This window comes from Pyrus communis, chromosome 11, assembly GCF_963583255.1.
Source record: "Pyrus communis chromosome 11, drPyrComm1.1, whole genome shotgun sequence".
In the NCBI taxonomy this organism is placed as follows: Eukaryota; Viridiplantae; Streptophyta; class Magnoliopsida; order Rosales; family Rosaceae; genus Pyrus; species Pyrus communis.
Window position 1 is genome coordinate 25281796 of NC_084813.1, and position 13587 is coordinate 25295382.

The 13587-nt window shown below is 37.5% G+C and overlaps 3 protein-coding genes across 3 annotated transcripts; 1 reads left to right on the forward strand and 2 right to left on the reverse strand.

Annotated features, from left to right (window-relative positions):
- Window positions 1-1495: 1495 nt before the first annotated feature.
- On the reverse strand, window positions 1496-3811 carry LOC137708388 (glutaredoxin-like). Its single transcript, XM_068447446.1, has 4 exons — window positions 3652-3811; window positions 3461-3549; window positions 1954-2052; window positions 1496-1780 (listed from the first exon to the last, which is right to left on the reverse strand). Exons 1-4 carry the CDS (start codon window positions 3705-3707, stop codon window positions 1701-1703), a joined length of 324 nt encoding a protein of 107 aa, XP_068303547.1. The 5' UTR covers window positions 3708-3811; the 3' UTR covers window positions 1496-1700.
- Window positions 3812-6594: 2783 nt separating this feature from the next.
- On the forward strand, window positions 6595-8553 carry LOC137709283 (uncharacterized). The gene is made up of 4 exons (XM_068448371.1): window positions 6595-7040; window positions 7635-7753; window positions 7832-7950; window positions 8035-8553. Exons 1-4 carry the CDS (start codon window positions 6595-6597, stop codon window positions 8551-8553), a joined length of 1203 nt encoding a protein of 400 aa, XP_068304472.1.
- Window positions 8554-9101: 548 nt separating this feature from the next.
- LOC137708171 (isocitrate dehydrogenase [NADP]-like) lies at window positions 9102-13034 on the reverse strand. Its single transcript, XM_068447181.1, has 15 exons — window positions 12653-13034; window positions 12365-12408; window positions 12154-12263; window positions 11845-11882; window positions 11563-11640; window positions 11329-11382; window positions 11148-11249; window positions 10958-11046; window positions 10766-10869; window positions 10588-10656; window positions 10384-10499; window positions 10244-10278; window positions 10039-10181; window positions 9717-9839; window positions 9102-9518 (listed from the first exon to the last, which is right to left on the reverse strand). Exons 1-15 carry the CDS (start codon window positions 12903-12905, stop codon window positions 9425-9427), a joined length of 1452 nt encoding a protein of 483 aa, XP_068303282.1. The 5' UTR covers window positions 12906-13034; the 3' UTR covers window positions 9102-9424.
- Window positions 13035-13587: the final 553 nt, after the last annotated feature.

Here is a 13587-nt window from a genome sequence, read left to right on the forward strand (position 1 = left end):
ATATAAGAAGTGCCACGTAGATAAGAATCTTATCTAAAATTTGCACAACCAATTAAATCTCGACACGTGGCACTCGAAATCATATCTGAAAAATTATTAAGAATACATAAAGATAAGAAATCTGAAGAGTTACTCAATTTAGCGACACGTGTCACTCGAAATCTTATCCAAAAAATTATTGAGATTACATAAAGATAAGAAATCTGGAGAGTTACTCATGTTAATGACACGTGTCACTAAAAATCATATCCAAAAATTATTGAGATTCTATAAAGAAAAAATCCGGAGGCTTATTCATTTGGCGACAAGTGGCACTCAAAATATATTCGAAAACCTTATTTTAATATGGTAGTTTAATTTAATTAACCATATTATTTTAATTAAAATAATAAATTATGTTTGGCCTATAACCCTTTGGCCTCCTTGGTTGGAGATGATTTTTTGTCAAAGGGCTATGTTTGGCCTAGGGCCCTTCGGTTGGAGATGGTATAAAATATGACCTAGCATTGTTCATTAAAATATCATTTCTGGCATAGCTATAGGGCTAAAGGGAGTCATTTGGCCCTCATTCGGTTGGAGATGGCCTAAGGGGAAAGGGTGGGCTTAGCTTCACAATGGGTTAGCAATAATGTGGTTCAAATTCACATTTGGAGAGAATTGAACTTAAGACCTCTTATCTACAAGTGAAGAAGAATATCACTAGACTGTAGTACTAAGTGACTGACAATCAAAAATTAAGAAGAGCACAAAATGAGTGTGTTATAGCACTATCCAAAATTTAAGGGGAAATTTGGTTAAATGCGGCCAAAAAGGTTTTTTTTTCCCCCTTTTAAAAACTTTTATTTTTCTAAAAAATGGGACAATTGGCCAATATTACGATGTAATAATATTCCTCTTCATTTATAACTGAGAGGTTTTAGATTTGATTCTCACCAAAAGAGAATTTGAATCCACGTTATTGCTAGCTCATTATAAGACTTTGTCCACTCCTCCACCACCTTATTGTAGATAATATCATTTGTTCAAAAAAAGAAGGAAAACTAGTAGCAAACCACGGTTATCCACCCCTTCTGTGCCCAGAGAAAGCTAGTTCGAAATTACATCCTAGTATACATGGCCACAATGAAACAGATTCACAGCTTACAAACTTTTAGATAACTACCTTTTTTTCCCTGCTACGGTATATTTTGCACTAATAGTGAGGTTAAAACATTACCTCCTGTCAAAATTGTTTCCCACTTTTTTTTTAACCAATGTATTCGAATTTTTGACTCAACTAATCATTAGAAACCCCCCGCGCCTGACCCCATAATATTTGGAAAACGAGAAACTCTTAACAATTGCTAGGTGGATCGAAACCCAGACCACTTGAGAGCAAACCAAGAGCCTGACCGCTAGACCAACAACTCTTAGGTTTCCCCCCTCCTATCAATGTCAAGGACGAGATATGGTGTAACCAGCAAGACATATGATGACTTCCAAGGTATCGGAAAACTCACATCAAGACTCAACCAATTATACAGAACATTCAGGCACATTACTGAAACACATCCGAATCGAAACATAAAAATACTACTGAGATTACACAAATACAAGTCAAATGTGCGTTGTGTTCTGAAAAGGTGGTAACAGATCAACAAATGCACATTACTGAAATTATTCTACTTTACTACTAAATATCCAACCATCATCGAACTTCTTTAAGCAGAAGTTTTGGCAACAGCTCCGGCTTGAGTCAGCAGAGGGACCAATTTTCCTTCCTTGTGCAACGCCGTTGTTTCTGCATAATGACATCAAATAATATTATTCGATAAGATAAGATAAGATAACAAAGTCATGTCAAAGATATACAATTCCAATAGCCATGGTTAAGGCGGGATTTGGCTCTGTTATTGGGGTATATCCTCGGTTGTATCTAAGAATCTATTGTGGTTAAAGAATTCGAAATCTTACTGTCACATCCACCGATGTGGTTTCCACCAATGAAAACATTGGGCACAGTCCGCTGGCCGGTCCACTCTCCCAAAGCTGATTGTATCTGAGCTCCGTCACCTTCAAAATGCAAGACCCAAAACCGGCATCAATAAAACTCGGATAAAATTTATATTTCAAAAATAACACATGCTGCATTAGATTGAGAAGGGAGATGTCCATCTCATTTCACAAAATATAACGTGAGCAATCGGTACTTAAAAGTGACATAATCCAGAGTTAGTCCCAACTTTTTTCAGTTGAACGATTTTCTAATCTAGTCTAAACTACGTGAGGGGAAATATGAACTTGGGTGCAAAGGGTGCGAAATTGTCCCATTAAACACAAAGAAAATGGAACTCGTAAAACCACCAATTTCCAGTTAACAATTTGACTTTCTTCCAACAACACATACATTTGTGAGGTAGCTCAAAAACAAACTTTACATCCAATACAGACTACGCAACAGCGAGTATCAAGTTTTGACCGGCTATCATATGTAATTAGCAAACAAAAGAAAAATTCACCCCGTAATGGAATACCCAAAGATACAAAGGGACATGTTTGTAATTCTTCAAATGACAAATCCAAAACAACCAAACAAGGAGGACTTTTATATGTATGTATGTAAACCAATGATATGATATGCATACAGGGCCGACACTGAGGGTAGCCGGGGTAGGTGGCTCCCAATGTATAAGACCTTCTTCAACCTTGGGCTAAAACTTAAATTTCCACTTCTATCCCCCCCCCCCCCCCCCCAAAAAAAAAAAGAAACCCAACCCAACGGTAAAATGTGGCATAAAACCTAAAACTCAAATGAAAGCCAAATTTAGCCCAAGATTTAGCTTAGGATTAGTAGGGTTGCCCACTATTTATATATATATATATATATATATATATTATATTTATAAATACATTGAATCTAACTGTTACGATCTAATTTGATGAAATTCAACGGAAAAAAAAAAAAAAAAAAAAAACAAATTTAACGATCCAAATTTAAATTTAACGGCCGAAGTAATTAAAAAAAAATCTTCCATTTGTTTCATATTTTTTCATAGTGTTTAACGAGTTTCATGGTGTCGATTAGTGATTTTTCAGTATTTGTCAGAATCTAAATATTTTTTGATTAAAATGTTCATAAAATTAAATTATGATAGTCTCTATCATTTTTATTTTAAAAAAGTTACTTTAAGAAAAAAAATTAGTTTAAATTCATTCTTTAATAATATGAGGTTAAAATTTCAGGCCAGAAGGATTAGAGCAGAAAAATTATTTATCGGTTAAAACTTAAATTTTTTGAGCTAAAAATTTAAGGTTTAGACCAATGGTTGGAGACGGTTTAAAGGGTCAGCCCCTTCGCCAAGAGCCCCAAACTTTCAGAGCCGGTCCTGTATGCATACATACATAGATATGAATATACACATACGGATACGAACAATATGTTATTACAGCTAAAAATAGTTAGAGAGAAAGAGAAACTGACTTTCTTTGTCCAACTCAATGGCCTTGTAGCTGGCTCCCAATTGAGTCAAGAGCTGCTTCACGTTCACGCAGAACGGGCAATACGTCTTGCTGCAATTACAGATCCATATATATATAACAATTAGCATTTCTTAAATGCGAGATTTACTAACCAATAATCGTGATTAAATTACAAAGAGAAAAATTAAGAACCTGAAGACGACGACCGAATCGGAGGACACGAGCTCCTGCGCCTTTGTCAATGCCATAACGCTATCTCAAAATCCCAATTCGCAAACCCTAAATTCTGACTTCCTAACAATCTTCTTCTCTCAACTCTCTCTGAAAAATGCAGAGAGCGTATGTATATGTGCATGTGTTGTGGGTGGCGCCACGTCGTACTTCGATTTTTCTATTGGTTCTCGTTGGACACGTAATGGCCTTTAGTTGTATTTTTTTATTCGAACCACAAGATTAGTAACGGTTGACGTTCATTGCTGTCGTCAAGTGTTACCTAAAACCACCCTGCCGACGTCATAGCGGCCGTCAATGACTGTTTGCCAAACCATCATGCTTAGGAGTGCAAATTTTTTTATTTATTTTTTAATAAACGAGATTATCTACCTTACGAGAATAGAGGTAATTTAAGTCTTACACTGGGATGCAATAATGTGATTCAAATTCATCTTTTGAAAGAATCGAACTTAAGACTTTTCACTTACAAGTGAAGAAGAATATCACTAGACCGTAATACTAAATGACATAAGTGCAACTTGAATAGGAATCTTCAATTCCGACCAATTCAGAGTTGAAATATTCTGTCCAGTTCAAATTAGAAACGAAATTCCAACATTTGAAAAAGTCTGAAAAAATATGGATAGAACTTGAAATGTATTTAATATTTTGAATTCGATCTGAGATTCTGAAACCTGCATAACTCTATTACATACAAAATATGTACTCAAATGTGTAACTATTTTTATAATTACATATAAAAAATGAGAACTTGAGACTAAATTTTATATTATGTACAGAGAGTCATGAAGATGACATATTCTTTTATATTGGTATTGATAAAGTCATACAACTCCCAGAATTTTAAAATCTTGAAATAATCTAATCTGAAAATACCGAATTCAGCATGAGCTTATGAAAACTCAAATTCCGATTCCAAATTGGATTGGAATTGGAATTGGAAACATGTATTTCCAATTGGATCCGACCAAAAATCAAGTCTATGCTCACGGGCGTTGATAAAAGAATGAGGATCCTCACAAGGAGGATCCCGAAAATCCTTCAATCACGTTTGTTCATCATACATCATGCGGTCATAAATTGTTGTAAAAAATCCAAATTAAAGCGTGAAGTGAAGTGTGCACGGTTCATGTATCTCAGCTAGAAAAAGCAAAATCTACCTTATGTAAGCTGGTATGGTATTAGTTGGAACCGGATCCCTTCCAGATCCAATAAAATTGAGCATGCTGAGCAGACCATCCGGGCCATTGACAATTGATCCAACGACTACAAACAGGGAGCCATCTAAAAGTTATAATAATTGTGGCCATTTGATCAAATTTCAAAGGTTCGAATCGCCTACTCAGCATACTTAGTATCAATGTTTTAAAGAACTCGCCTCGGGGCGCACCTAGGGTGCCCTTGAGGCTGGGCGGAGAGGCAAACACCTCAGTTTTGCTAGAGTAGGCGAAATGCTTCGCCGGAAACGCCGAGGCGGCGGAGGCACGCCTCAAGGTGTCTGGAAGCCTTGTTAGACCTTTTTTTTTTTTTTTTTTTTTTTTTTAAACCATCCAAACCCAAAACGACGTCGTTTGGGTAAGGATTTTCAGTCTTCATACCATACCTTCGAATTCAATCCCATTTTTCTACCTCTGCCTTTTGCCTTCTGCCTTCTTGCTTCTTCTTCTCCCGCACGCCAGAAGCTCAGAACACTGGTCCGGATGCCACGCCGCCACGCCGCCATCACCCCGCCGCCGTTAGCCCAGCCCCAGCGCCGTCAGCAAGATCCCAAAGGTTAGGGTTTCTGAAATTAAGGATTTAGTTTTCTGGTGAAGGTTTTGCTATAATATATGGGTTAATAGTTAGACAAAAAAGTTATTAATCTGCCTCTGCGTGCTACCTAACTAAGATTGACTGAAAATTTGCATGTAGTGAAAAAAATTTCTGGGGAAGGTTTTTCAAAAGCTTTCTGTGGGGGTATATAAATGCGAACATCAGTTGAGAAAAATAGAGAATCAGAGAACCAATGAAAGATGCACAACCGACCCACTAAGAAAGCCACTAGAAGAACCAGATACAAATACAATATAGAACTTCTCAGCAATTTAATGCTGCACTGTGTGCCATAAATTGGCACTTAGATACATCAACAATTTAATGCTACACTGTGTGCCATAAATTGGCACTTAGATACAATTAGCTGAACCCAAACATTTCTAAATGCAAAATGCTAGGCCTAATTAGTCGGGACTACAAGGGTATATAAATTAATTAATAAATTGTTGGAAATTGTTGGTATATAAATTAATTAATAAATTGTTGGTTCATTAACTGTATGCATGCATCTAATGTTTATTGTTTAGGGCATTGAAGAATATGGCTTCTTCTTCTAAGAAAGATTTTGCTTGGCAATGGACAAAAGATTTGGATCCTGTCACCAAACACTTCTATTGTGTTTTTTGTAACCACAAATGCACAGGTTCAATTTCTAGATTCAAACATCACTTGGGTGGTGTAAGTTCGGGAGGAATGATAAGTTGTAAAAAAGTCCCACCCAATGTGAAGGAAGAATGCTTTGCTAATGTTATGGGAACTAAAGAAAAGAGGAAAGCTAGTCATGAGTTGTGTCATGGTGGTGGAGAAGAAAGTGAAAGTGTCGATATGGGCACAACAATGACACCATATGTAAGTAGTGCGAGTGCGAGTGCGAGTGCCACACATTCACAACAAACCGGTACTTTTCTACCACCTAGGTCAAGGGGACCACTTGTTATGTATGTTACATCGGAAGCTCGTCAAACCACATTGAATACACCTTTCAAAAAAGAGGAAAGAAGACAAGCATCCCGAGCACTTGCCCGATGGTTCTACACTAGTGTCATTCCATTCAATACTGCAAACAATGAATATTATGTTAATGCAATGAAATTGGTATCCAATTTTGGTCCTGGCTTTGATGCTCCTACAAGCCATGAATATAGAAGGATGCTCAAAGAAGAAGTTGATGATGTACAAAGTATGATGAAAGAACATCAAAAGGCTTGGAAGAGATATGGATGCACTATTATGTCGGATGACAAAAGTAGGTGTTTAATCAACTTTCTTGTCAATAGCCCGCAAGGTACTTGGTTCTTGAAATCGGTTGATGCATCGGCCTCTATTAAGAATGGAGATTTGTTGTATGGCTATTTGGATGACGTTATTCAAGAAATTGGGGAAGAGAATGTGGTTCAAGTTATATCCGACAATGCTTCGAACAACAAGAATGCCGGGGCAAAAGTTATGGAGAGGAAAGAGAAGGTGTGGTGGACTCCATGTGCGGCTCATTGCATTGATTTGATGCTAGAAGATATTTCTACGATGGCATGGTTTGATGACACACTCAAACGTGCTAGGTGTATTTCAAAGTATCTATATAGGCATCAATGGGTCTAGCTTTGATGAGAAAGTACACTAGCAATTCAGAAATTATTCGTCCGGCGGTCACTAGGTTTGCCACTTCTTTCCTTACACTACAAAGCTTACAAAAGCAAAAGGAAAATCTTGTTGCTTTGTTTACCTCTCAAGAATGGTCGAAAAGTACCTATGCAAAATCCAATGAAGCAAAGTTGGCTAAGCATCATGTGTTATATGATCGTGAGTTTTGGGGTCGAGTTTCCTTTTGCATTAAGGGTGTTCTTCCTCTTGTTTGTGTTTTGAGAGAGGTTGATTCGGAGGAGAGACCCCCCATGGGTTTTATATATAAGTTGATGGATGCCGCAAAAGAGAAAATTGCAAGCAATCTTAACAAAGTGGAGAAAAAAATATATGCCTAATTGTAGAAAGATAGATCGTAGATGGAACGATCAACTTCATTAACCACTACATGCGGCGGGCTATTACTTAAACCCACAATTTCGATATAAGGATAATTTCTTAGATACTGATGAAGTGAGAAATGTGTTGTTTGCTTGCATGGATAGGATGCTTGGGAAAGGGAAAGAACGTGAAGATGCCGATGTTCAATTGGATTTATTTACTAATAGGTGTGGTCCATTTGCGGATTCTATGGCTATGCAAACTAGGAAAAAGCGAATTCCAAGTAAGATTTAATTAGTCAATTGTTAATATCTTTTTATCATTAACCCTTAAATTACTTACCTTACTATTGTTTTTTTAGCGGCTTGGTGGGAGCGCTTTGGGCATAAAACACCCGAGTTAACGAAGTTTGCTATCCGAGTTCTAAGCCTTACTTGTAGTGCATCAGGATGTGAGAGGAATTGGAGCACATTTTCAATGGTAAGTAAATATATTATTAGTATCTTAAGTGTCATTTTTGCTTAAGATGATTAGACTTGAATAATAGAATTGATTTATTTGTAGATTCATACAAAAAGAAGGAATAGGCTTGAACACAAAAGGCTTAATGCTTTAGCCTATGTCAAGTACAATTTGGCTTTAAAACAAAGAAGTAAGAAAAGGATGGAGAAGTATGATCCTATTGTTGTGGAAGAAATTGCCTCCGATGATGAATGGATAACAGAGATAGAAGATCCCGTTCTTCCCGAATATCCTACATGGCTTGAGGATGAGTTATTGTATAATGTTAAGGCCGTAAGGAATGTGCCACCCCCGGTTTATGAAGGTGGCTCATACATTCGAGAGCCTAGAGAGTCTTCTCCTCCTCCTCCTCCTCGCGAGCCTACTCAACCTCGAGGTCCTATTACATACAAAAGAAAACGGGGTAATGAAGAATCCTCAAGTAGAACTAGAAGAAATGTGGAATATGATTCGGAAGATTCCTTTAATGAAATGATGACATACCCGACAAGTTCATCTAGAGTTGGCAATGAAGAGGATGATGTTGCCTTTTATTTAGATGAAGAGGATTTAGATGAATGATTGATATCTTTGTTTGTATTTTGATTTATATGAAGATGATTTGGATGAATGATTGTTTTCTTTGTTTGTATTACCTTTTGAATGATGAATTTGGATGATATTACCTTTGAATGATGAATTTAAATGATATTATCTTTTGAATGACTATGGATTTGAATGAAAAATTGAGAATGTATGTTTATTTTACATAGTATTATTTTTTATACAATTATATGTATAATATATAAAACATATATATATATATATATATATATATATATATATATAATTAAATCCTGTAAGGCTTCGCCTCACGCCTCACGCCTAGGCCGGGCTTCGCCTCGGACGCCTCGCCCACGCCTCACGCTTTTAATACATTGCGCCTCGGACGCCTCGCCCACGCCTCACGCTTTTAATACATTGCTTAGTATATATAGATCCGGAGGGGATCTGGTTCCGTATTAGTTTGCTAGCAAAAGCAGAATCTCTTTTTGTCACGGGAAATAGTGGTCACACAAAATTAATCATCGTTGGGCAATGAAAATGCACACACCATTGTAATCGTTCTTGTTAATTGATGAAATATTGCTATCGTTCGTTTCTTGCCAAAAAAAATAAAAAATAAAAAATAAAAAGGAGTCAACTAGATGCATCACGTGTACGAAAAATAACTTGTCTAAGACAAACAAAAAAAACTGCAAAAAAAGATGATAATATTCAGTTTAGTTGAAATATATGTTCTGCACACTAACCCAATGATTAAGGGAAGGAAAAATTCCTTGTCGAACAGGTTCTCTTATTTCCATGTACCGGGTCACAACCACAAAACTGCACCTATTCTCGCCAAAGAACTTTTCCGACATGGTCATCTTGTAGATTAGCATCGATCTAGTTAAACTGCTACAGGTTCCAGAAGCTTTTTCTCAACTTTCTTTGCGACAGCGTCAATGAATTCTTCGGTGTTCAAGTAATACTCCCTCGATACCCTGCAGGTAACACAAGCATCTTAGTTTAGTTCCCCAAGAACAATCCCGTCTGGCTAATTCCGTCACCACCATCAGATGAACTGATACAGTCCCAAAAAGAAAACTAAGGAAGAACAGTGGTATTTCATTTTCCCTTTTTATTGCACAATCCAACTGAATGTAAGTAACCTTGTTAAACAGAGCCAAGAATCGACTTACTTGGGGCCATGGATCAAAAGGGCGAGATCCTTGGTCATCTTTCCACCCTCCACGGTCTCAATGCACGCAGCCTCCAACTTGCGAACAAAATCCAGCAACCTATCATTTTTATCTAATTTTGCCCTGGAAACAGTAAATATAGTCGGGTTATCTGGCGCTAAGAAAAAATGCAGGCCAAAATGATTTATCTGAAAGTTAAATAACGAAATGTCATTCTTCCAGAAGGCAGATTGCCACTGTAAAGCACATTGTCACACTTCATTATTCCGAAAAGTAACCATAGTACACTAAGATGCAGTGAACTTTGGCTTGCAAAGAGTACCTGTGTTCTAGGCCTCGTGTCCAAGCAAATATTGAAGCAATACTATTTGTACTTGTTTCTTGTCCTTTCTGATGTAACCGAAAATGACGAGTTACTGTCCCATGAGCTGCTTCAGCTTCTATTGTCTTGCCATCTGAGGACAACTGCACAAACTGTGGTTAGTTTTTGTAGCATACAAATGAGGAAAGTTAATGGTGATACGTACCAACACAGAAGTCATGAGGCCCAAAGACCCAAATCCTGCAAAAACCAAAACAAACTATTTAACTTCAGAAAAAGAGAGAGAGAGAGAGAGAGAGAGAGAGAGAGAGAGAGAGAGAGAGAGAGAGAGCAATTCAACCGCACCTTGAGCAAGCAAATCACTCATAACATCTCCATCATAATTTTTGCAAGCCCAAACATATCCACCCTCACTTTTGAGTGCATAAGCCACCATGTCATCTATTAGCCGGTGTTCATACCTAAATGCCAATACAATCATCAATAAACAATTTCAAAATATGCCACACAACATTGGATGAATCAGTATTTACGATAAACAATACAAACCATATAGAATTTTCTTCAAACTTCTGCTTCCATTTCTCAACATAAACCTCCTCAAATATGTCCTTAAACCTGTGGCAGTCCGAGAACTCAACATTTTGTATAATTTCTACAAAATAATAAATTAATATAGAATTGATAGTTGGACGTTGACAGATTCTTCCAACAAATGTAAATTTACCTGCCATCGTATTTTTTAAGAATAGTGTTTTTAGTGCTCAAGTATAGCGGCCACTTCTTGGAAAGAGCCAACGACATTGACGAGTCAGCAAAAGCTCGAATAGACTACCAAATAAAACAAGGTTTTGTTAGCAGAGTTTATCAGCCTAAATGCACAAAAAAGGTATGTTATGCCCAACGTGGTAACACAAACCTCATCAACATTATACATAGAAAGGGCCACACCAGGCCCTTTGAAATTATAAACATCAAGTTCCACGGGGGCATCTCCTCCTTCTGGGACTGAGCATTAGAAACAGATAGATGTCAAGCAAAAACCATATCCAATGGAAAATTACTTCACCAGAACAATCATATGAGCTAGAATGTTGAAATCAACTTACCGAAAACCATTTTAAGTTTTCCTGGTCCTTTAATAACCGTATCAGTGGCTCGATACTGATCGCCAAAGGCATGCCTACCAATACATATGGGTTTCGTCCAACCTGTAAATCAGACATGTATTCAGCACTTCCCACAACATTTTACTCACAGTCAAGTTTAGAAATGAGTTCAAGCCATTACCAGGAACTATTCTAGGGATGTTTTTACATAGGATAGGTTCACGGAAAACAGTACCTACAAATAAAGCATTGCATTTCAATTAGAAACTGTTCAAACAGTAAGGTAACCTTTCAGATGCTAACTCAAATATTTGCAAGTTGTAACTCATTAACAAAATGAACGAATAAAGAACTATGAGCATTATAAATTCCGTTTCATTTTCAAACGAGAGAACTTTATTTATTCGATACAAACCGTCTAGAATGTTTCTAATTGTGCCATTGGGACTCCTCCACATTGATTTCAGCCCAAATTCCTTCACTCTGGTCTCATCTGCAAGGTATATGATAAATTGAAATTAGATGAAATACAACTATTCTTTACATAAGATAACAGTTAAACGTCCAGGCAGAGCAGCTAGATCATCTGATCGCTAAGGAAAGTATCCGAGTAGCCAGAATGTCTGTTATAAAGGGTTCAAGGTCCTCGTGATTGTACATACAAAACCAGCATTGTATAAAAGTAAAAACAACTAACCAGGAGTAATTGTAGCGCATTTCACAGCAACGTTATACCTGCAAGGCATTAAATGTTAAAATTAAACAAATAGAAGAAGCAAATACCAACAATTCAAGGTTCGTTTGGAAGTGCTTTTAAAATAACTGATGCTTCTTGCAGAAAGAACTTCAAGTGTTTTTCTAGGATTCACTTGCATTTTTACTAAGGATTGGTTCTAAAAATATGTTTACCAAAAAGCGCTTTTAGTCGTTTAAAAGCACTTCCAAACGAGCCCTCAAGTGTAAGAAACAAAAATGCACCAAATAAATTCTGAATTAAACTACTAACTTAAGAGCGGCTTCAGCACTCTCTACTGTAACTCTGTCATCGGTAGCATCACGGTTCAAAATCCCTAAATCGTAATACTTTATATCCAAATCCAGATAGGGAAAAATAAGCTGCAGAGCACACGACCGAAAAAACTCGGATTAAATCAAATCAAATTCGACATAAAATAGCATCAGTAAACTGAAATTCACACCGAAATGAATCTTCACACTTTGTCTTTAATCGTTTTCCATATGATCCTCGTCATTTCATCACCTGATTGACAAAATAATACCATAATTAATACAGTACACAATCACAACATCAACAATTAAGCTCAAGAATTCGCTTCATCCTACTCCTACAAGTTATGATCCGTTTGGTTGCTGCTAAAATTCATGAAAATATGAAAGAACAACACGGATTTTTACACAAGTTTCCATCATCTTATGATTTTAACTCTGTTCATTATCTCAGTGCTTTCTCATTAACCAAACAGAGCATCGGTTAGGAAACTGACCGTCCATTTCCACAATCGGATTCTGCACCCGAACTTTATCGAAGCCGGCGGAAGAAGCGAAGCACCGCAGCGAAGTGCGGCTGAAGCGGGCGGCGAAGGAGACGCGGTTCCCGACAGGCACTCCATTGAAGAGCCTCGGGGACGAAGAAGAGGACAATCTGGGGTCTCTCATGGCCGCGGACGACGTAGCCGACGATGACGACATCATTGCAGTGCCCGACATGGCGCTCAGTCGCGGCCGCGCTCTTAGCATTCAGTTTTTGTGGGGCGGGCGTAGCGAGTTTATTTTAGTTCGCGTGACGAGCTGCGACCGCAACGAAGATTGTTCGATGTGGTTCTGGAATTTTGATCTTTGGGCTGCGTTTGTGTGAAATGAGCTCACAGCTTTCAGCGCTCAACTTTTTTGTTACCGTTTTCGGTCCACGGGCCGGGGGTTTGAGTGTTTTGAGTACTCTCATCGGACGGATGGTATATTGGACGCGTTGGATCAATTAGAACGGTAGGATCATCAAGTTAGCCTGGGAGAAGTGATTGCCCAACTTTAAAGCACAAAGCTGTGAACTCATTTCATACAAACCTTTAGAGTGCTCCAATGTCTTCGTACTTTCGGTTATCTTATGTTTTTGACATATATATTGTAGGGTGATGTTATTTATACATCTATTTTTATTTCTCACATATTCTTCTTAATTTTTTATTGTCAGATCGAATGAACATAGTTGATGGAAAATAGGTGAATATTCATGTACTAGCCCTTATTTGTCTTGAGGGACGAAGGAGGCTAGGTTAGCCGAAATATGGTTAAAGGTTCAAGGACTCGGGGACCATGGTCTTTCAGGATAAGAATAAATTAACAAGGGTGTGTGGAAGGTAAAAGAAGGTGTGTGAATAATATTATTCTATCTTATAACGTTCGGACAAGGATTGCCGTTAAA